This window comes from Eubalaena glacialis, chromosome 3 (genome assembly GCF_028564815.1).
Source record: "Eubalaena glacialis isolate mEubGla1 chromosome 3, mEubGla1.1.hap2.+ XY, whole genome shotgun sequence".
Classification (NCBI taxonomy): Eukaryota; Metazoa; Chordata; class Mammalia; order Artiodactyla; family Balaenidae; genus Eubalaena; species Eubalaena glacialis.
Genome location: NC_083718.1, coordinates 162,240,433 through 162,263,159, shown reverse-complemented (window position 1 = coordinate 162,263,159; position 22,727 = coordinate 162,240,433). Strand labels below are relative to the sequence as shown.

Genomic DNA, 22,727 nt, shown 5'->3' with positions numbered 1-22,727 from the left:
CATGCATGCACAGTTGGGGCAAATTATGAACAGTAAGAAACAAAAAGGCCAAAAACCAACTGCCACTTCTGAGGTGCTAGGAGCAAAAGCAGGGTACTGCGCATTATCCCTGCACTCAGCGCCACCAAGGGGGTGGGCAGATCACCTCAGCCACCCCTCCAGCCGACCCACCCATCTGCCCCTAGCCTCACCCCATATAACATACCAGCTCACCCCCTTCCTCTGGTAGCGAGCAAGGGAATCTTTTACTTGTTTTCCCTCCCCTCATGCTGCAGCACGAGTCTCAATAGAGCCTTGCCTGATTTTCTCATCTGGCCTCTTATCCATTTCTATTAATTAAAGAGCCCAAGGACCCAAGTCGGTACCATGAAGAGGGTTGCAAGAGATTCCCCCATGTAGATTGGGGCTGCTTGCAAGGAGTGAAGCCTGTATAGAAACAGCAGGGCAGAGGGGCCGCCAAGAGGACACCATACTGAGCACATTTGCTGGGGGCAGGGGACGGATGCAGAGGATAGGAAGATGTCACACTGGGCCAGGCCTCCCCATCCGAGAACCGTGCGGGAGGGCGAGCTGCACTGAGGGGTCCCTCGCCACCCTGCCTTACAACACCTGCCTGCCCAGAGGTCAATATGAGGTGACATTCTGGAAGGGACCACTGGCCAAATGAGAGATGCCAGTCCCTTTCCCCTTCTCAGCCCCCAACCCCAAGAAGCTGAAACTGAGTGCCCCTAAAACCACGTTCCTCTGCTGAGTTTATGATTAATCTCTCTACCCAAAATGTTATTCCCTTTTTTGTCCAACACCTGTTCCCCTCATGATTGAGGAGTAGCAAAGAAAAGGGGGGATTGAAACTGAACAGGACCCCGTGGGGCCCTCCCAAGCACGAAAGCTTTTCTGTGTCCCCCATTTTTTGTTTGTAGGAAAAAGGTTGCAGCCTCTTAGACCTTCCCTGAGTTCCAAAGGTCAGATTCAAACAGTGACTAATAAGGGGAGTGAGGGAATACAGAAATAATGCAGCTTGTTATCTCTTAGTTCTACAGGAACTAAGGTCTCCACCCAGGTAGAGGATGGTAACTTTATGCTAAGCATAAGCACATAGACCCCAAACTGGTTGGAACCAGAAGGCTGATAACTGAGATTCCTGGAACACCTCCCACCAACCAATCAGAGGAAGGTCACACACTCTGCAAACACCCCCCCCCCAAATTTTGCGTATAAACACTCTTCCTCCAAGTCATCAGGGATTGCAGGTCTTTTGATCATGAGCCACCCTGTTGCCCTGTTCTCCTTGCTCAGCCCTGCAACAGACTTTTCTTGGCTCCAAACCCTGGTCTCACTGGGCATTGATTGGGCACATGAACTTGGGTTTGACAACAAAGCCAGGCTCCCAAGCGTGAGGGGGAGAAGTCCCAGCGCGCAGTCTCACGAAGCCTGCACATCCTCCCCTCCCCACTCAAAGCTCCGTAGCTGGTCGCAAGCTTCTACATGGCACTGCCACTGTAGGATCCCAGGAACTGAAACTAAAAAGTGGCGTTTCTAGCCCTTGGCAAGGCTGAAGGAGAACCCTCCACACGCCACAGCCAGGGGCACAGGCGATGGTGACAGCGGCGGGAGGGACCGAGGCGGCGCGCCGCGGGGTCTTGTGGGAGACGCCGGGCTCTCTCCGCGCAGGCGCAGTACAGCCCCAGCGGGCTTGGCCCCGGGCCGGGAGACCAGAGACCCGAGACCCGGCTTGAGCCAGGTGAGTCTGGCGGCTCTTGGCAGCGGCAGGAGCTACTTCCGGCAAGACTGGGGTTCAGAGGGGCACCCTGGGTCAAAGGGAAGATGGATATCAGAGGGCCAGAGTAGGGGTGGGATTGAGGGACTTGAAGCCCCAAGTCTGGGGCCCCGGGAGCGATGGTCCCCGAAAGAGTGTGTCACCCGCGATTTGGCTGTGGAGGGTCAGATCCTACCAGGTTCTCTAAAGCAGGCACAGTCACCGGCTCTGCTCACCGCAGACAGGAGCGTTCGTGGACCACCCCCCCTCCGCCGCCCCGCCGCCCGTGGCTCCAGGATCCCCTTCTCCTTCAGACTCCAGCCTTGGCTCAGCTCCCTGTGCCCCGCTGCTCCCGGCTGTGGGCGCCCCCAGGTCGGGGCTGCGATCGCAGCAGATCGGCGGGGCGGGTCAGCCGCGTATCTCCCCCAGAGCAGTGTGTGCGGGCGCTTCCACCCTCTGATGTCTCGGGTTTCTCCTTCAAGTGTTTTGCCGCCGGCTTTGCAGTCCCGGTGTCCAGAGTTCCCTAGCCGGAGTTCCTCCGTATGCATCCTGGGAGACGCTTAGTGTAACTTTGAGCCCGGCTGGATTTCCGACTGTGGAACTCTTGCTGTTCTTGAGCCCACAGGAACAAGCCATGCTGGTAGGAAAGAAGACTGCATCTCCTCAGGCAGCTGGACCCCATCTTGAGAGGATACACCTGTGACCTGAGGCTTCCTGCCAAAACTACTAGCCGAGACCGGGGTCTGGAGGAGGAAGTGGTTCTGGAGCTGCTGGGGCTGTGGACGTTCCTCAGCAAGGCTCGGGGCAGGTGACACCTTCAGAGAACAGGGAGAGACCGTGGACTTAGAATAGACTGTTCCCCATCTCTTACCTGAGATGGTGAACAGTCTGTAGTGTGGAGAAGAGAAGGCAACGTAGGGCAGGCTGGTTGAGGGAATGGTTCGGGCGAGGCTGGACAGGTGTCCCAGCTGGCCACTCTGGGAGCTGCAAGGCAGGCTTGTCTCATGGCTCCTTTCTTTTCCAGCTTTGCCTCCTTAACTCCTTGACCTTGCTGAGGAAGAGATGACCAATTCCCAGGTGAGATGCAGGTTTCCTTTCTCGGTCCCGGTATATATACTCTTGAAGAAAAGAAGAAGGAAACACATTTATGGATGTGCTGGATATACTCAACATTGACTTTTCTTTTGATACTCACAACAGTTGTGAGAAGTGGACATTATTTCCATTTTACAGATGTAGCAACTGGCTCAGTGAGGTTTAGAGACCTGTCAAGTTCACCAAGCTATTAAATGGTGGAGCCAGATTTGTCTTTAGGCCCATTGCCTATGCTGTACATGTTGTCAGTGGACAAGTCTTCTCATCCAGGGACTGAGCCTAAATTGTGCACATCTTGAGGGCTGGGCCTAGTCTGTGAAATGAAGGACTCCGAAAGGAATGCACTTTCTTGCCTGGTGCCCTCCTTTAGGTTAGGTCTCTTCTCTCCCTAACGTGTTGCTCATTCATTTATCTACTTCATCATGGCTGCTCTGTGCTCATTTATTTGTAAGAGCAAAACAAATTGACTTAGATACAATTCTTACTTCAAAGTGTGTGGTTTCTTTGGGGGAGATTAATATGTACATGTATAAAATAGTGATTACTACTCGCATATACAATGAGTAATATGAAAAGAAGCCACTCTTAAGTGTCAGTCTGAAGACTGCACTCAGTGATAACAGTGCTAGAGGAGGGGAAAAAATCAGTGTGCACTGGGGTGATTGCGGAAGACTAAAGGAGGTGAGCTAGAGAAAATTTGAGTATTACAGGTTTCCTCCACTATCTGAAAGTAGGGTGTTCCTATGAAACCTTTCCGAAGCCGAAATGGTGGAAAGAAGCAATTACTTTAAGACACATCTTGCTAATGGACGCACAAAATAAATCGAGATAAAGCACAGATGCTCACAGACACAGTTCAAAGCTATGGACGCTTGATGCTGAGTGAAGTTCCTGGGGAAGAAGCTTGGCAGTGCCACTCTAGCAGCCCTGGGTATGTGCTGCCTCTGTAATGACTCTTTGCAAAACAAATGCTGAATGTTTTCTTTGATTTTTGTTTTTCTTCATAAAAGTGAAAATGCTTTTCAGATTTCTTTCTGTTAGCGAAAACAGGTGCTAATGTAGGTCTTAATGTAGGTCTTTCATGAACGCAAAGTGGCAGATAGCAAGGATACCTGTATATGAACTTCCATACCTCTTTCAAGTCTTTACTGTTTTTTGTTGTTTATAATTGCCTTATGGCCTAGTTTATGATCAATTTTTACAGTGTTTCATGTGTGCTTGAGTAGAATGTATATTCTCTAAAGGTAAGTGGCTAGGTACCAACTTTTTTTTTTTTAGACCTTCTGCTGGCACAATTCATTCTCATTTTAGGGAGATCAGTCTTTATTCCATTAAGACCTTCAATTTATTGGATGTGGACAACCCACATTAAGGAGGGCAATCTACTTTACTCAAAGTCCACCCATTTAAATGTTCATCTCATCTAAAAAACCCTCACAGGAACATCCAGAATAATGTTTGACCAAATATCTAGGCAATGTGGCCCAGCCAAGTTGACATATAAAATTAACCTTCATATCACCCTCTAACCTACTATATAGTATACTTATGTATTATGTTTCTTCCCTGTCACATACTGATAGAATGTAAGCTAGTTCCACCGGAGCAGTGTTTGTCTGTTTTATTCACTAATGTATCCCCAGAGTCAGGAACAATATCTGATGCATTGTAGGTACACAATAAATATCTATTGAATAAATCTTTATCATCCTTATCATCCTCCTTACCTTCATCCAATGTCAGATGGTTACTTTTGGAAAAAACAAAACTTAAACCCCCATCTATTACTCCTCATATCTAGTGCTCTTTCCATAACGGAACACTTATCTTCAGAAATATCTTGAAGCCGCAGGATTCTCCCAAATAAAGTGAGTGTATTTATTCATTGAACAGGATTTGTGTTCTTTAAAATCCAAGGATGACCCTTGGGCTGGGCTATGGGTGTTCTTTCTCTTCTACCAGAGAGGGTCTGAGGGCTTTTCGTCAGCATGGTAAAGGAGCATCTCAACTTTCTTGTTACCAACAGAAATCTGGTGCTAAGCAGCCTAGGTCATAGATAATAATGCTAATTGGAAATTACTTACAGCATTTCCCCCTACTTTTTAATACTTCTATACAATTTTTAAAGCTGTCTATAGGTGTCCGTAAGATCTGACTTGTTTAAAATTTTTGTATCTTTATTGATTTATTTTTGTTTGCTTGACCCATCGAGAATTGAGAAAAAAAAGTGTGTGGAATCTCTTTGAGTAGTAGATATGTCAATTTCTCTCTGTAGTACTTCCATTTTAACAAATATATTACTTTGAGGATGTTTTATGAGGTACATACAAGTTGGGTTGTTATATCTTCATGGAGAATTAAAGTTTTTATCCCTATGTAGTGACCTTTTATATCACTAGTGATGCTTTGTGTCTAGAAATCTATTTTGTTCGATATTAGTATAGCTATTCCTGCTTTCTTTTGTTTATTATTTACCTGGTTTATCTTTTTCCATTATTTCAAACTTTTCAGGGCCTTATGCTTTAGGTATATCTCTCATTAACTGCTTATAGCTGAATTCTGTCTCCTCCCCTTCTCAATCTGATAATCAGCACCTTTTTAACTAGCAAGTTTAGTCTGTTTGCAGTTAGTGTAGTTATTGATATATTTGATGTGTTTGTACTGTCTTGCACTTTAATTTTATTTGTCCATTTTTCCTGTATTTTCCCCTCCTTTCTTACCTTTCTTTTTGTTTGTTTTTTAAGTGGAGAGGGTTTTTTTCTTTTTTTTTTCCTCTTTACATGTTTGAAATTTATAACTTATATCCATTCGTTTGGTGGTTACCCTTGAAATTTTATCGTGCATACTTGCAAGCCTAGGTTTAAACAATATGTTAACCTCTTTCAGAATAATGCAAGGACTTAGGAACTCTTTACTACTGATCACATCCCCCATTGACTTAAAAGCTATTGTTTTCTGCATTTTTTTTATTTTTTATTTTTTATTTTTTTGGACTCCCCGAGCGGCTTGCAGGATCTTAGTTCCCCGACCAGGGATCGAACCTGTGCCCCCTGCAGTGGAAGTGCAGAGCCCTAACCACTGGACTGCCAGGGAAGTCCCTGTTTTTTGCATTTTAATTCTGTCCTCTTAATAAATTAGATATTATTAGAATTATTATTTTATACAGACAATGTTTGTTTGGATTTACATATATGTTTATCATTTATTTGCTTGCCATTCTTTCTTCTGTCTCAGCCTTTCCTTCTGGGATCACTTTTCTTTTTCCTGAAATACATTCTTCCTAGAAGTTACTTTTTAATGCATCTTTAGACATTCCATTTGTTATTTTTTTCACAACTGCATGTTATTTTCAGATAATTTCTTTGCTTTATCATCTTATAATTGCATCTTTTATTTTTTCAAATAATTCATGTATTGCTGTTCTGGTTCTGTATCTGATAGTTTAAATATCTGTAGTTGTTGGTAGTGTAAATCTGTTTTCTGCTCACTCTCCCCTTTGATGACTTTAATTGTGAGCTCATTGATTGATCTTTATATATATGAGTCCTATGGGAAATTTTTCTCCAGGGGAAATATGCTTCTGTTTCTGCCAGTAGCTTAGAGGATGGTATTAACATGGGATGGTCCCAGTTCCTCAGAGGTCCCAGGTCAGGCTAAACTTCCCACCCTGCAGCTGGCATAAGGTTCCGTATACCACAGCAGCGCTGCTATTGGCATCTCTGCAGGGCAACCGTCCTTTCCAACTGCCTGCCACTCTGCTCTCAGCTCACTGGGTTGTTTTGTCTTATTTTTCCTTTTCAGTTGTGGGGAAACGAGTAGTCCTTTTTCTTTGTTTCCAGTTAGGTGAAATTCCTTATTTTTGTGACATGATATTATTGACCTGTAAATCTTATAAATATTTGTAGCATCTGGTTTACTATTTTTCAACTTAACTAGTAATCCAAGAAATGTTATAATATAATGAAATGGTATTTTTGCCACCTATCAAATTGGCAGAGATGTGTTTTTTAAAAATACCTACTGGTAAAACCAGGACACTCAAATACTTTTAAACTAAATGTCATTTTGCTACAAACTTTTTGGAGGGCTTTGGAAATATGTGGCAGAAGTCTTTCCTAACAAACCTAACAAAAGTCTTTGAGCTAACAATTCTACTTTTAGGAATTTACCCTGAGAAAAAGAGTTGATAAGTGCATATAATTTAAATACAATGATATAACTTGCAGTATCACTATGGTAATGAAAAATGGTAAGTAACTTTAGTGTTCAATATACGGAGATTTTGTTGTTGTTGTTGTTTTGTTTTTAATATTTATTTACTTATTTATTTGGCTGTGTTGGATCTTAGTTGCGGCACGCGGGATCTTTCGTTGCAATGCGTGGGCTCTTCGCTGTGACGCGTGGGCTCCTCTCTAGTTGTGGTATGCGGGTTTTCCCTTTAGTTGTGGCTCTCTAGTTGAGGCCCACGAGCTCAGTAGTTGTGACACGTGGGCTTAGTTGCTTCCCTGACTAGGGATCAAACCCGCATCCCCTGCATTGGAAGACAGATTCTTTACCACTGGACCACCAGGGAAGTCCTGGGAGATTGTTAAATAAATTATGATATAACCATGAGAAGAGCCACTATACAGCCATTAACAAGGTGTAGAAGAATATTTACTAATAGGGGAAAATGTTCATGATATTTTAATTGAAAAATGTTTTAAAAAGTTGTAAAGAATATCCCCAAGTTTTAAAACTTACATATATATGCCAAAATGTAAATAGTAGTTATTTGGGGGCAATATGATTATATATTTTGTATTTCTTTTTGTAGTTTTCTCTTATCTTCCATAATAGCACTTTTGTTATCAGAAAAAAATAACAAATGAAATGTGATTCTCATTGCAAGAGTGGGAGGGAAGGGGTTATTTGAAATGTGTGTTGTTTTATCATCAAGTTTTCTTTCCATAGATGAATGTTAATTATGTCAGTACATACCCTAGGAAAAAGTTATAATTTAAGTGTCAAGCCTAGACATACAAGCCAGCACTTCGTCAAACTAGTGGGCTAGATTAGAGACTCAAAGTTGTCACTGCATTTTTTATATTATATAAAAAGAATATGCACTGTTTAGAAAAAATCCTCAGCCAAGTGAATAAATAGTACAGCCGTATTGCACAGACATTTTACAAACAAGGAATATGAAGAAGAACCAAAAAATGTATTTCTTCACATGAGATCAAATAGATCATAGGCTTAGAGGTTTCATTTATATCAGCAGCTAATTTATGTGTGCCTGTACTGCTTACTCACCGTGTGTAGGATCATTATAGATGTGAGACATTGCAACACTGCAAGTGATTTTTCAGCACAATCTGTAGTGATACAGCCTTAAATACACTTGATGTTGCTTCTTTAATAGCTGAAATAAAACCTAGGGTTGGGCATTGAAAACTGTGGTTTTAGGCATTTATAATGACACATTCCTACTATATTTAAGAATAAATTTTAGAAAATGACAGAATTTAATTGATGTGATCATTCATTATTCATATCTGGTTAAATTTGTAAAACAGACTCCTTTACAAATATTTTCAATCTCCCGATATTCAAGACCAAGTCAAAATATTATCATTACATATTGATAATCTGTTATTCTCATTTGGGTTTATGTTTTGTCTGTTTATTTCACTACCTAGACCAATGTCCTTTAAAAGTGTTTTTAGGGACTTCCCTGGTGGTCCAGTGATTAAGAATCCATGCTGCCAGTGCAGGGGGCGTGGGTTCTATCCCTGGCTGGGGAACTGAGATCCCGCAGGCCGCACGGTGCAGCCAAAAAAATAAAGTGTTTTTAAATTAGAATTTGATTTATTTTATTAAATGCTGTTTTGCCATCCTGTGAGATGGTCATATGGATTTTCCTTTTTTACTTGTTATGATTATGTATGTTAATAGATTTTCTAATGCCAGCTGTTATCAGTCTAAATTCTTAAGGTCAAATAAACAAAACATTAGCAGTGTCCCTTTATTCAAGACAAACTTGAATATTTTCACCTTTACAGCCAGTTCCTAAAAGCTTCTCATAATTAAGAATTGAAAATTAGTACTACAGTGTGAACATGCCTAATTACTGGGAATTTATTTTCATCAACTTTGTTTCTAAAGTTGCTGTATTTCTAGACTTAGAAATTTTCTGTTACTTCACTGCATTGCAGTGAATGCTCTATATAGGAAATAAGTTTGTGATGATTGAGAAACAGAATTAAGACAGTGGATTGATATCCAGAACATAAGTCTTAAGTGTGCCTTTGAGTCACATAATATATAGTCTTAGAAAATGAGTTACAGTTATTGTAGACTAAGCATTAATGATGTTGATGCTTGAATTTCAAGACTGACAGATCACTAGTAAACTATTTCAAAGCTTTATAAAAGACATTGAATTTCATTCTTAGAGCCTTCCCACAATACAACTTAATCTTTCTTCTTAGAACCATAATAAATACAAATAACCACACTAAAAGATCTATCACACAGGATAGAAAGCCCAGAGATAAGCCCACGCACATATGGTCACCTTATCTTTGATAAAGGAGGCAAGCATATACAGTGGAGAAAAGACAGCCTCTTCAATAAGTGGTGCTGGGAAAATTGGACAGGTACATGTAAAAGTATGAAATTAGAACACTCCCTGACACCATACACAAAAATAAACTCAAAATGGATTAAAGACCTAAGTGTAAGGCCAGACACTATCAAACTCTTAGAGGAAAACATAGGCAGAACACTCTATGACATAAATCACAGCAAGATCCTTTTTGACCCAGGTCCTAGAGAAATGGAAATAAAAACACAAATAAACAAATGGGACCTAATGAAACTTAAAAGCTTTTGCACAGCAAAGGAAACCATAAACAAGACCAAAAGACAACCCTCAGAATGGGAGAAAATATTTGCCAATGAAGCAACTGACAAAGGATTAACCTCCAAGATTTACAAGCAGCTCATGCAGCTCAATAACAAAAAAACAAACAACCCAATCCAAAAATGGGCAGAAGACCTAAATAGACATTTCTCCAAAGAAGATATACAGATTGCCAACAGACACATGAAAGAATGCTCAACATCATTAATCATTAGAGAAATGCAAATCAAAACTACAATGAGGTATCATCTCACACCGGTCAGAATGGCCATCATCAAAAAATCTAGAAACAATAAATGCTGGAGAGGGTGTGGAGAAAAGGGAACACTCTTGCACTGTTGGTGGGAATGTAAATTGATACAGCCACTATGGACAACAGTATGGAGGTTCCTTAAAAAACTAAAAATAGAACTACCATACGACCCAGCAATCCCACTACTGGGCATATACCCTGAGAAAACCATAATTCAGAAAGAGTCATGTACCAAAATATTCATTGCAGCTCTGTTTACAATAGCCAGGACGTGGAAGCAACCTAGGTGTCCATCATCGGATGAATGGATAAAGAAGATGTGGCACATATATACAATGGAATATTACTCAGCCATAAAAAGAAACGAAATTGAGTTATTTGTAGTGAGGTGGATGGAGTTAGAGTCTGTCATACAGAGTGAAGTAAGTCAGAAAGAGAAAAAGAAATACAGTATGCTAACACATATATATGGAATCTAAGGGAAACAAAAAAGGTCAAGAAGAACCTAGTGGCAAGATGGGAATAAAGACACAGACCTACTAGAGAATGGACTTGAGGATATGGGGAGGGGGAGGGGTGAGATGTGACAGGGTGAGAGAGTGTCATGGACATATATACACTACCAAATGTAAAATAGATAGCTAGTGGGAAGCAGCCGCATAGCACAGGGAGATCAGCTCGGTGCTTTGTGACCACCTAGAGGGGTGGGATAGGGAGGGTGGGAGGGAGGGAGATGCAAGAGGGAAGAGATATGGGAACATATGTATATGTATAACTGATTCACTTTGTTATAAAGCAGAAGCTAACACACCATTGTAAAGCAATTATACTTCAATAAAGATGTTTAAAAAAAAAAAAACAACTATCACATCCTCATTCATATTAGACTTTTTTTTAAGTTGAGGTATAGTTGAATTACAATATTGTATTAGTTTTAGGTATACAGCATAGTAATTCAAAATTTTTATAGATTATATTCCATTTAAAGTTATAAAATATTGGGTATATTCCTGTGCTGTACAATATATCCTTGTAGCTTATTTATTTTATTCATAGTAGTTTGTGCCTCTTACTCCCCTACCCCTATTTTGCTCCTACTCCCTTCCCTCTCCCCACTGGTAACCACTAGTTGATTCTCTATATCTGTGAGTCTGTTTCTGTTTTGTTATATTCATTCATTTGCTTTTGTTTGTGTGTTTTTTTTTTTAGATTCCACATATAAGTGGTAACATACAGTACTTGTCTTTCTCTGTTTGACTTATTTCACTAAGCATAATACCCTCTAGGTCCATCCATGTAGTTGCAAATGGCAAAATTTCATTCTTTTTTATGGCCGAGTAGTATTCCATTGTGTGTGTGTGTGTGTAACATCTTCTTTAGCCATTCGTCTGTTGATGGACACTTGGGTTGCTTCCATATCTTGGCTGTTGTAAATAGTGCTGCTATAAACATTGGGGAACATGTATCTTTTCAAATTAGTGTTTTCCTTTTCTTTGGATATATACCCAGGAGTGGGATTGCTGGATCATATGGTGGTTTTATTTTTAGTTTTTTGAGGAACCACTGTTTTCCACATTGGCTGTACCCATATTAGACTTCTTTACAGTGCAGTGATTGGAAAGGAAAGCACTAGCTTTTAAGTAATCTCATAAAATCATTTTCAGTGCATAGGACACCTTCCTGTCTATTCCCAAAACTGCCAATTCTTATCAGGGCATTTTAATACCTAGCCACTCTGTTCAGGTGTGGATGCAGCTATATTTACACTTGGTGGTTAGTCTTTAAGATAGTCTAAGAATCTATAAGCTTGCTTGAAAATAGGAATGATATCTTCCTAATTAAATGTTTAAAGGTGCTGGGCTTCCAAAAAGAATGATAGATCAAAGAATCCTTCGATTTGTTTAATAATAAAGGTATCAGTTAGCCTGGCTAATTAGCCAGTGTCAAATGAACTTTATGTTGAAATATAACTTTGAAATGAAATGGAATAGAACTTGGCTTTGTAGATAAATAAGTATATAAAGAATATGGACATTTCCAAGTACATATCTAAAACATATATAACACTGTGGGTCTGTATATAGTGGTGGAGAGTGAGGGAATGGAAGTAGTTAAGGCTGAAATGCAAGTTTTGGGCAACTGGGTGAAAGGTGATAGTCTTCACTGAGATAAGGAACAGAGGAGATGGAGCCTCTGTGTTTCTGTGTGTGTTTGTGTGTGCAGAGGGGAGTTAGAAGACAGTTTGAAGCACCTGTGGGACATCCAATTAAAGAAGTCTAGAAGGTAGATAGATATCAAGGTCTGAGACAGAGCCAGGTGAAAGATACAAATTTATGAGTTGTCACCATGTATATGGTTGTTAAAGTCATGCATGGGCTTGGTTGAGATCATCCAGCTGATATGTGAGAAGAGAAGAAAATGAAGATAACCAGAGAAGAATCTTGAGGAACACAAATATTAATATTTAAGGAATGAGCACAAAAAGAGGAGCCAGAGTAGAGATTATGTTGCAGGAAGGCAGGATAGTATAGACCAATTAGGAGGCAGAGGTGAGATCATGGTGGCTCAGAATAAAGTGGGGCCAGTGGAGGTAAAATGGTTATTTTAAAAGATTTAGTGACGGATCATGTGAGGGTTGGGAGAGAGGAAGTCAAGGATGACTCCTTTTTTTCTGACCTAAACATCTGGGTGGTTGGAGGTGGGGTTTCCTGAGTTAGCATTGGGAGAGAAGCAGTTTTGGAAAGGAAGATAAAGTCAGAACTGAGCATGTTGATTTAGATGTCTTTGAGACATCCAAATAGATATTTCTTTCACTTGGTAGAAATTTATTGATTACCTACTGTACATCAGGCACTATGCTTCACGCTGGATGTTCACCAAGGAGATATTTGGGTCTGGAACTCTAGGTATAGCTTGAGGTCTTGGCTGCCAAAGTACATTTGAGAGTTGTCAGCATTCAGTTGGCGTTTGAAGCTATCAGAATAGATGAGATCACATAGGGAGAGTGAGAAGAAGGCCTAGGATCCAACCCAGGAAACCCGCACATTGACCAGTAGAGAAGGAGATTGAGAAAGATTGACCAGAGACTTAGGAGAGTTAGGATACTATGATATCCAGACTCTCGGAGGAGTTTTGAGGAAGACCATGTGGTCAACAGGGCCAAATAATGCGAAGGAGTCAAGCAAGCATAAAAAGGATTGAAAACTTTCCATTGGATTTATCAGCAAGGAAGTCATTAGTTATCTTATGAGGATGAATTTCTAGAATTGGAAATGCTGGATCAAAAGATATGTTTGATAAATACTGCCAAATTGTTCTCCAAAAAAGTTCATACCAATTTATACTCCTTCCAACAGTATATGGGGGTATGTGTGTTCTCATACTGTCACTGGTAGTGGGTATTATAAGTCTTAAATCTTTGCACCAAGGATAGGGGAAAATAATGCCTCGTTATCTGAATATCCATTTCTTTGATAATTTGTGAGGCAGCATGTCTTTTCATGTGTTTATTGGTAATTTTCTTTTCTTCTTGAAATTACTCATTCAGATTATTTATCATTTGTCCATTTTTAACGGGAGCATTTTAATTGATTTTTAAGAGCTCCTCATATTATTAGGGTTGGTGAGCCTCTGCAAAAGATATACATATCTTTAACTTTTTTTTATTGTTCTTTAAATTATTCTTACGGCTTAGGACAAAATTCTGAAGTCCCCTTTATACTGTCTACCTTTCTCAGTGTTGCCAAGTTTGTACCCTTTGTACCACAGAAGCTGGTGTAGATGTTTGCTTACTGAAGAGGAATTACTGTTCATTGGTGTCTTAGGAACCTGTTACGTTCAAGGCTGTGGCCGTGGACTTCACCGAGGAGGAGTGGGGGCAGCTGGACCCCGCACAAAGGGCCCTGTACAAAGAGGTGATGCTGGAGATCTATGGCAACCTGGTCTTAGTGGGTGAGGACAACTGCTCTTTGGAGAATTTTTGTTCCCTTGGTTGTTGAAAGCTGTGAGCTCTTAAAGTGTTTAACTAGGTGAGGGCTTGAGATTCAAATATCAGAGTGTTCAAATCACTATTGAAGAAAGAAAAATGTTGCTACTAAGTAAAAACTTGAGTTCCCTCTCTGCCATTTATATTTCTTTTTTTTTTTTTTGAGGTGAAATTCACATAACATAAAATTAACCATTTGAAAGTGTACAATTCAGTGGCATTTAGTACATCACAATGTTGTGTAACTACCTCCTCTATCAAGTTCCAGAACATTTTCATCACCCTAAAAGAAAACCCCATACCCATTAAGCAGTCACTCCCCATGACCCCCTCCCTGTAATTACTTTTTTAATTAGAAAGGTATTAAAACAAAGTATACTGCATATAAAGTAAAAAGTATCTTTCAGACTATTTTCTATTTATATTACATATAAGCAGACAGAAAATACATAAGCTCACAGACACATATTTGTTTTGTTTCTATTTGTGTATTTATCTGTTTATGTTATAAAAATTAGTTCTGCAACTTTCCTTTTAGTTAGTAACATATGTTAGATATCTTTACATGTCAAAATATTTAGACCTATCTCAATCTTTTAACTAGCTATATCATATTCCATTGTATGATGTATTGATATACTGAAATTAATTTTTTTTAATTTATTTATTTAAATTTATTTATTTTTGGCTGAGTTGGGTCTTTGTTGCTGCACGCGGGCTTTCTCTAGTGAGCAGGGGCTACTGTTTGTTGCAGTGCACGGGCTTCTCATTGCGGTGGCTTCTCTTGTTGCGGAGCACAGGCTCTAGGCACGCGGGCTTCAGTAGTTGTGGCACGTGGGCTCTAGAGCGCAGGCTCAGTAGTTGTGGCGCACGGGCTTAGTTGCTCCTCGGCATGTGGGATCTTCCCGGACTAGGGCTTAAACCTGTGTCCCCTGCGTTGGCAGGCGGATTCTTAACCACTACGCCACCAGGGTAGTCCCTTGCATAGTAGTTTGACTGAGTAGAGACCTTTAGATTCAAAATCATTTTCCCTGAGAATGTTCTAGCCATTGTATCTTTGTTTTTAAGCCTCGGATATTGCTGATTCTGATCTGATTCATTCGTTTAGTAATTTTCTCTGTTTTATTTTATCTTATTTTTGTTTGTTTAACCTGTTTTTCTCGTCCCTCCCTTCTTTGGAATTTAGGAGTTTTACTAGGATGTGCCTAGCTAGGCAGTCCTCCCCGCCCCCCTTCCCCCCCCACCACCCCCAGTAATTATATTTGCCTGTCATTGAGCCCGTTCATCTCTGAAGCCTTCAGCTCATGGGAGTTTTCCCTTGATATTTCATGAGGTTTTGTTGAGGGAAAAAGAGGAAAAGCTTTAATTTATTCATTTCTACTTTTTATATTTCATGTCTTCCCTTTTCATGAGTTTTTATTTTGACAAATTTTGGACATCTTTGTCCCCTCTTTTTTTCCTTCCTTTTGTCCTTGTAGGGGGATCATTGGTTTAGGTTTAGCTTGCTTGATGATAGTCTTTTTTCCCTCAAGACTCTGAAAATATTGTACTATTGTCTTTGGTCAGTCTTAGTCTCTTTTCAAGGGAGTAACTTGTTTTGCTTTTTTAATGTTTTGTATGCTTATGTTTTCTTGATCCTTGAAATTCATAAATTTCATCCCGGTAGGTGTATGTGTTAGTTTTTTTTTTTTTTTTTTTTTTTAGCACTCCTAAGTGGTCCTAGGAAAATAGTTTCAATTTAAGAGAATCAAGTTCTCTTTCAGACTAAGTACATTCTCATTATTTACTATTATTATTATTTCATATTCTTCTCTCCTTCTGAATCTCTTATACATATAATATATAAGAGCTTCGAGATCAAAATTCCATTTTTAAAATCCTTTCCTCTGAGTCCTAGTAGAACTCTTCAAGTTGATCATTTTTCTTTTTAAAGAACTTTATTTATTTTAAAAAATTTTATTTATTTTTGGCTGCGTTGGATCTTCATTGCTGCGCACAGGCATTCTCTAGTTGTGGCGAGCGGGGGCTACTCTTCGTTGTGGTGTGGGCTTCTCATTGCAGTGGCTTCTCTTGTTGCAGAGCATGGACTCTAGGCTCGCGAGCTTCAGTAGTTGCAGCACGCGGGCTCAGTAGTTGCAGTGCGTGGGCTCAGTAGTTGCAGCGTGCAGGCTCTGGGGCACACAGGCTTCAGTAGTTGTGCAGCGTGGGCTCAGTAGTTGTGGCTCGCAGACTCTAGAGCACAGGATCAGTAGTTGTGGCGCACCGGCTTAGTTGCTCCTCGGCATGTGGAATCTTCCCAGACCAGGGCTCAAACCCGTGTCCCCTGCATTGACAGGCGGATTCTTAACCACTGCACCACCAGGAAGTCTCCTCTTCAAGTTGATGTTTTAATCCACTAACATAGTTTCTCACATTCTCCAGTCTGATACTCTTGCTTACAAACTCCATTGAGGTCTTTTAACTTGACAGTCATATTTTTTCGTAGTTGTAAACATTTTCTCATTCTTAAAGCATCCCCTTTCCCACACAGGAAAGAAACTTTATGACTGTGCCGAGTGTGGCAAGAGCTTCAGTCAGAGCACAGACCTTCACATCCACCAGAGCGTCCACACGAGAGAGAAACCTTTCGTGTGTGATACATGTGGCAAAGGCTTCAGTTATAACACGAATCTTCGCGTGCATCAGAGGGTCCACACAGGAGAGAAACCTTTTAAGTGCGAGGAGTGTGGCAAGGGCTTCCATCAGAGCCCCAACCTTCGCATCCACTGGAGAGTCCACACTGGAGCAAAGCTGTACAAATGTGAGAAGTGTTGTGAGAGCTTCAGACAGAACGTAGACCTCCAAGAGCATCAGAGGGCCCACACAAGAGAAACCATTTCAATGTGAAACCCTTAAAGCACAAGCTTCTGTGCTCATCAGAAAGTCCACACAGGAGAGAAACCTGTAGGTGTGAGGAGTGTGGGAAGGATTTCGATCACAGTGAATCTTCACATTCTCCAGAGAATGAAACTGCAAATGTGATGCGTGTGTGATAAGGGTTTCTTCAGTTAGAGCTTAGATCTTCGAGTTTATCTAAGAATTAATACAGGAGAAAACCCATTTATATGTGCTAAGTGTAGTAAGGGCTTTGGAAAGAGCGCTAACCTTGAGTTCCATAAGTCCCCACAGGAGAGCAGTGTTACAAACGTGCAAGTGTGGTAAAGGGTTTCTTTGGAACACAGAGCTTCTCTGCAGAGCGTCTATGCAGGGGAGAAACCATTGATTGCAGTGTCTGTGCTTGGGGCTTCCATTACAGCACAAACCTTCATGCACATCAGAGTCCATGCAGGGTAGAGACCCTGTGCGCGTGAGAAGCGAGTCAGGCCTTCACCTCCATCTGACTCCATGTGGGAGAAAACCCTGCAGGTGTAGGTGTGTGCATATCTCCCCCTTCCCCAGAGAGCCTGTTTCTACCACGATTCTGGCAACTCCAAGAGAGGGCAGCTGCGTGTGCTTTGCTCGCCATTGTGTCCCCAGCTCCTGGCACAGTGCCTGGCAGGAGTAGCCACCTAGTAAATATTTGTTGAATGAGAATCCATGTGGGAGAGAACCCCTATTTGTGTGCTAGTGGGGTAAGGACTTCAAGGTCAACATGTTGAAGCCTTTTTAGAAAGTGTGTTCACAGTCAGATCATGGGTTTTGTCATGAGTTAATCCCTGCAGGAGAGAAATCCTGTGAACCTGATGATTATACTAATGGACTTAGAGATAAATGATCAAATTATTAAATCGGTGCAGTAAATTTAAAAATACATGTCTTCAGCATAAGAATCCACACCCCCAAAACTGTATCAGCTGTGAAAATACTTTAGTCAAAACTCATACATTAAAATGTGTATCTATTCAGGAAAAAAAAATCCTGTGTGTACCCTAATGAAGTTATGTGTCAGGCTCTGGACTGACCACCTTCGCATAAGGTGGACTCCGCCAGAATCTGGTAGCAGTATCTCTTCTTTTGTTTTATATTTCATCTCAAAGAGGTTTATGTTAGACATAACCAATGAGTTATCCAGGGCCAAGGATTAACAAGGTCTTCCTTTTGGGAGAGATGCCCCTTACCTGACAAAGTGCCCTTCTAGGCTGGAAGTCTCCTGGCCCTGATTGAGTGTCTCCCTGCCCATCATGTCATCAGGCTGCTGGGAGCTTCGCACCATGGATTATAGAAATCCCCAAGTGAGGCATCTTCAGGGTAAGTGTCTATAGAAGAGATAGCTAAAAAAAGGGGGGCTGGGTCAGGGTTTACAGAGGGGAGTTAGAGGAGAGGAAAGCAAGTCTGAAAGGATAGGGAATGGTTAGAAGGAAAAGGAAAAGAACAGTGCCTGGGAGGTAGTTGGGGGGGTGATGGGGGTGGGAAGCCCCGAGGCTTCTCCTAAGTCTCCAGCAAGTGTCTCAACCTCCAGTACAGGGCTATCCTTGGAGATCTATGTTGACCAGAGTGTGGTCTGTAGTGGGTAGAGATGGACCCCAGTGGCATCAGGGCCAGTTGGGACCAGAGGTGGAAGAGCTGCTGTGAGGGGCCTTGGAAGGCAACTCTATGCCCCATCATTTCCCCACGTGGCCCAAGTCAGGCGGGACCATTATCCCTCCAATAGAAGGATCATATATGCAGGCAATAATAAGCTTGACCCCCTTCAGGAGGCATAAATTAACTAGAGAACAGCCTGGGGGTCTGGCAATGAAAAGGGAAGACCTGGACCAGTGGAGGTTATGAAAAGGTCAGTGACCCACTGTCATCTCTAAATCTGGGTAGGGAACAGAGAAAGTTGGTCAACATTTCCACTGAGTCCTTCACCTAAGAGCAATGTGTTTTTCTGCATCCCCGCTAAACAACCATTTGGGGGTTAGAAAGGCTTTGGGGGCTCTTTAGGAGGACTGCCAGTTGAGCTGTCCAGGGACCACTGGCCTAAGTTGGGAAAGGGGATTGGTATCCCTGAGGACTATGATGGCACCCAAATACCACTGAATGAAGGTATTAATAAAATTCTCACAACACTGAGGTTTTATATTAGTTTCTTTTCCTTCTTCCTCTTTCTTTTTCCTCTCTGTCTCTTCCCTTTTATTTTCTTTCTTTCTGTTTTTAGATTTAAAAAATATTTTAAGTACAAAATATTTCAGACATACAGAAAAGTTCAGAAAATGTAACAGCTATTTTCTCAACTGAGATTAAGTAGATGTTAAATTTTTTGCCATAAGAGCTTCAGGTGTTTTTTTTTTTTTTGGTATGGAAAAAAAAAAAGCAACAGATACAACTAAAGCCTCATGCTCTATTCTCTCAACTCTGCTCAGAGGTAACCATTATGCTTTAGTTACTATGTGTTGTTCCTCTGTATGTTTTTGGTTTTTTTATTACCTGTATGTCCATGGTATCTTAAATTTTTACGTAGATAATATCATCTTGTATATTATCTTTTTGCAATTTGCTTGATTCACCAAACATTACAGTTCTGATATTTTTTTATGCTGATGTTTTAGAACAAAGTCATGGATTTTAACTGCTATCATGTTCTAAGCTATCAGACAGGTATTCTTTTCAATAGATTATTTGTATATCCCTGTGCCAGTAACACATTTTTGAGTACTATAGCTTTATAGTAATTGTCTTAGCTATTTAAAACCCTTTATTCTTTCATATAAATTGTAGGATCAGCTTGCTAAAATTTTTGAAAAAATCTGTTGGATTGGGATTTGGGGAGTTTTCTTTCTTTCATTTCGTTCTTTCCATTGGATTATGTTTTCTTTATTCTCCCTTTATTTTCCTCTACAAGATTAGTATTTACATTTTATCTCCTTTTGTTTTATGTTAACTTGCATAACTGTTAAATTAAGCCCCTCCTTAACAAGATAGAACACTAACTCTACTCCTCCTCCATGTTACATGTTATTGTTGTATCAATACATGATTTTAATTTCATCATGTTTTTAACACACCCCAGATTTATCACTATTATTATATGTTGTAAATAGCCAACACAAGTTTGGATTAACCGGAACATTTACCAGTTTCTTACCACTGGTTCTTGCATTTCCTCCTTCCTTCTGAGTTCCATTTCCTCAGCCTCCCAGAGCAGTTGCAGCTTGTGTCGTGGTTAAAAGCACCAGCTCTGCAGTCAGCCTGCCTGGGTTTGATATCTGGCTCTGTAGATCTCTAGCTATGTGACCCTGGGCAGAGTACTTAATTTCTTTGTGCTTCAATTTCTCCATCTGTAAAAGAGAGATGATAGTATTATTTACTTCATGGGGTTGTTATTAGGATCAAATGAATTAATATTTGTAGAATGATTAAAATAGTGCCAGGCACATACTAAGCCTTATAAAAGTATTTCTTATGTAAATAAAATAAATGAATCCTTCAGTAGTTTTTCAGCAAGTATGTCTGAGAGTAGTAAATTCTTTATTTCTCCCTTGTGAATTATAGCATAGCTGGTTATAGAATTCTAAATTGGCATTTACTTTTTCTCAGTAATTCCTTAACCTCTAGTGCTGCTATTAAAAGTCTGTTATTAGTCTAATTATTGTTTCTTTTGAGACAGCCTGACTTTTCTCTCTGGTTAGTTGTAAAATTAGGATTTGCAAAATCCTGAAAAGCAGAAGTGTGTTCTGCCATTTTACTAAATGTATATAGGAGTGGGTTTACTTATATTTTCCCTAATCAAGACAGTAGCATGTAAAATAGCTTTTACATGCTATTTTCTCTTTTGTTAATTTTTCATTCTTTATTATATCCTTCTACTTCTATTGGGTGTATCTTTTTTTTTTCCTAGCGTCTTGAGTTACATGGTTAGAGTTTATTTATTTTTAGCCTTTCTTGTTTTCTAATAAATGCATTTCAGTGCATTTATTAGAAATTAAATTTCCCTTGAATACTTTGGCAGCATCCCTTGCAGGATGCAATTTGGCAGTTATGTATCAAAAGCCTTTAAAATGTTTATGCCAATTGACTGAGAAATTTTACATCTAAGAATTTGTGTTAAGGGAATAAATAAATTATGTGTAAAAGGTGTACATTACCATGTGTTATTTCTACATTTTTTAAAAGAAGGAAAGGATTACTTTACAATCCAGCGGATGTCATAATGTATCATAGTATATCTCTATGATGCAGTATTCTCCAACAAGAAAAGTGATGTCTTTGAATCATTTTTAATGACTTAGGAAAATTTGCATAATATAGCAGATATAAAGACACATACATAGAGGAAAAAACTGGAAAGAAATATACTAATATATTAATAGTGTCAATGGATGATTTTTATTTTCTATTTTATGTTTTTCAGGATTTTGCAAGCAGTCTCTAGTGCTTCCCAATCCCTATTGACAACAGTATTAACTCTTCTAATTACAAAATGATACATGCCTATTGTAAAATATGAAAACATTATGAAACAGAAGTAAGTGTAACTGGTTTAATCATGGAGTGTCAACTCAGCGGGGTATATAAGATCATGAAATGTTTCTTTTTCCCCCACAGGCTCTGCCTTCATCCATGTTCTGTTGAATCCCCATGAATGAATGAATGAGTGAGTACTGAGTGGGAAAGAGACACTGAAGGAGGGCTTTAGGAAAGAGGAAGGCTTTCGCTCACCAGTTCCCTGAGGAAGAATACAAACTGGATAAAAGATTACAACTGGTGAAAATATTTCCAATCCATATCACAGACAAAGAGATTCATCTGCCTATTTATCAAGAGCTCTTAGAAATCAAGAAGAAAAAGCACAGGGACTTCCCTGGTGGTGCAGTGGTTAAGAATCCGCCTGCCAATGCAGGGGACACGGGTTTGAGCCCTGGTCCGGGAAGATTCCCACATGCTGCAGAGCAACTAAGCCCGTGCGCCACAACTACTGATCCTGCGCTCTAGAGCCTGTGGGCCACAACTACTGAAGCCCATGCACCTAGAGCCCGTGCTCCGCCACAAGAGAAGCCACTGCAATGAGAAGCCCGCGCACCGCAACGAAGAGTAGTCCCCACTTGCCACAACTAGAGAAAGCCCGCGCGCAGCAACAAAGACCCAACGCAGCCAAAAATAAATTAATTAATTAAGAAGAAAAAGCACACAAAAAAATGTGAAGAGACTGTTCAGACATAATACAAATGGCCCTTAAATGTATGGAAGGATGACAGACTTTTCTCATAATATGAGAAATGCACATCAAAACCATGCTGAGATAGCATTTCTCACCTATGGGATTAGCAAAAAATTGAAAATTAAAAAAAAAAACTGTTGTTAATGAGGCATACAGAAGTAGGCATTTTCATACATTGCCGTGGGGCTTGCAAAATAGAACAACTCCTATGGAGAAGAATTTGACAATATCTACCAACACTGTAGATACATTTGCCTTTTGATCCAGATATTCTATTTCTGAGACTCTACCCCACAGATACACTTGTGCATGTGCTTTGCAAATATTTGGCATTGTTTCCAATAGTAAAAAATAGGAAACAACACAAATGTCCACCAACAGAGAACTGGTTTAATAAACTATATCCACACAGTGGAATGGTATGCAGCTGTAATAAAAAGTAAGGAAAATTTCCTTGTTGACATGGAAATGCCTTGAAGATATATTATTAAATGAAAAATGCAAGCTGAAGAACAATGTGTGTATGTGTATATAAATATATAGTTTATAGAAATATATATATAATGAATTTTATGTAAGAAGGAGAATGAGAATATATATCCATATTTGCTT

At 40.2% G+C, this 22,727-nt stretch overlaps 1 protein-coding gene across 4 annotated transcripts; it reads left to right on the top strand.

Annotated features, from left to right (window-relative positions):
• The first annotated feature begins 1,683 nt into the window (after positions 1–1,683).
• LOC133088689 (zinc finger protein 239-like) lies at positions 1,684–18,210 on the top strand. Of its 4 annotated transcripts, XM_061186720.1 has the most exons (6): positions 1,684–1,741; positions 2,382–2,564; positions 2,781–2,833; positions 13,836–13,962; positions 16,527–16,796; positions 18,114–18,210. In XM_061186720.1, the coding sequence occupies exons 3-6, from the start codon at positions 2,819–2,821 to the stop codon at positions 18,137–18,139; spliced, it is 438 nt and encodes a 145-aa protein (XP_061042703.1). In that variant the 5' UTR covers positions 1,684–1,741; positions 2,382–2,564; positions 2,781–2,818; the 3' UTR covers positions 18,140–18,210. The 4 variants fall into 4 exon arrangements, with proteins under 4 accessions (XP_061042703.1, XP_061042701.1, XP_061042702.1 ...); XM_061186718.1 differs by lacking the exon at positions 18,114–18,210 and having other exon boundaries at positions 16,527–16,969; XM_061186719.1 differs by lacking the exons at positions 2,382–2,564; positions 18,114–18,210 and having other exon boundaries at positions 1,714–1,741; positions 16,527–16,969.
• The last annotated feature ends 4,517 nt before the right edge of the window (positions 18,211–22,727 follow it).

Bases quoted from the DNA above. Each gene is read 5' to 3' on its own strand.
- LOC133088689 (XM_061186718.1), top strand. The intron at 13,963-16,526 runs GTGAGGACAACT...TTTCCCACACAG, and splicing joins TGGCAACCTGGTCTTAGTGG to GAAAGAAACTTTATGACTGT.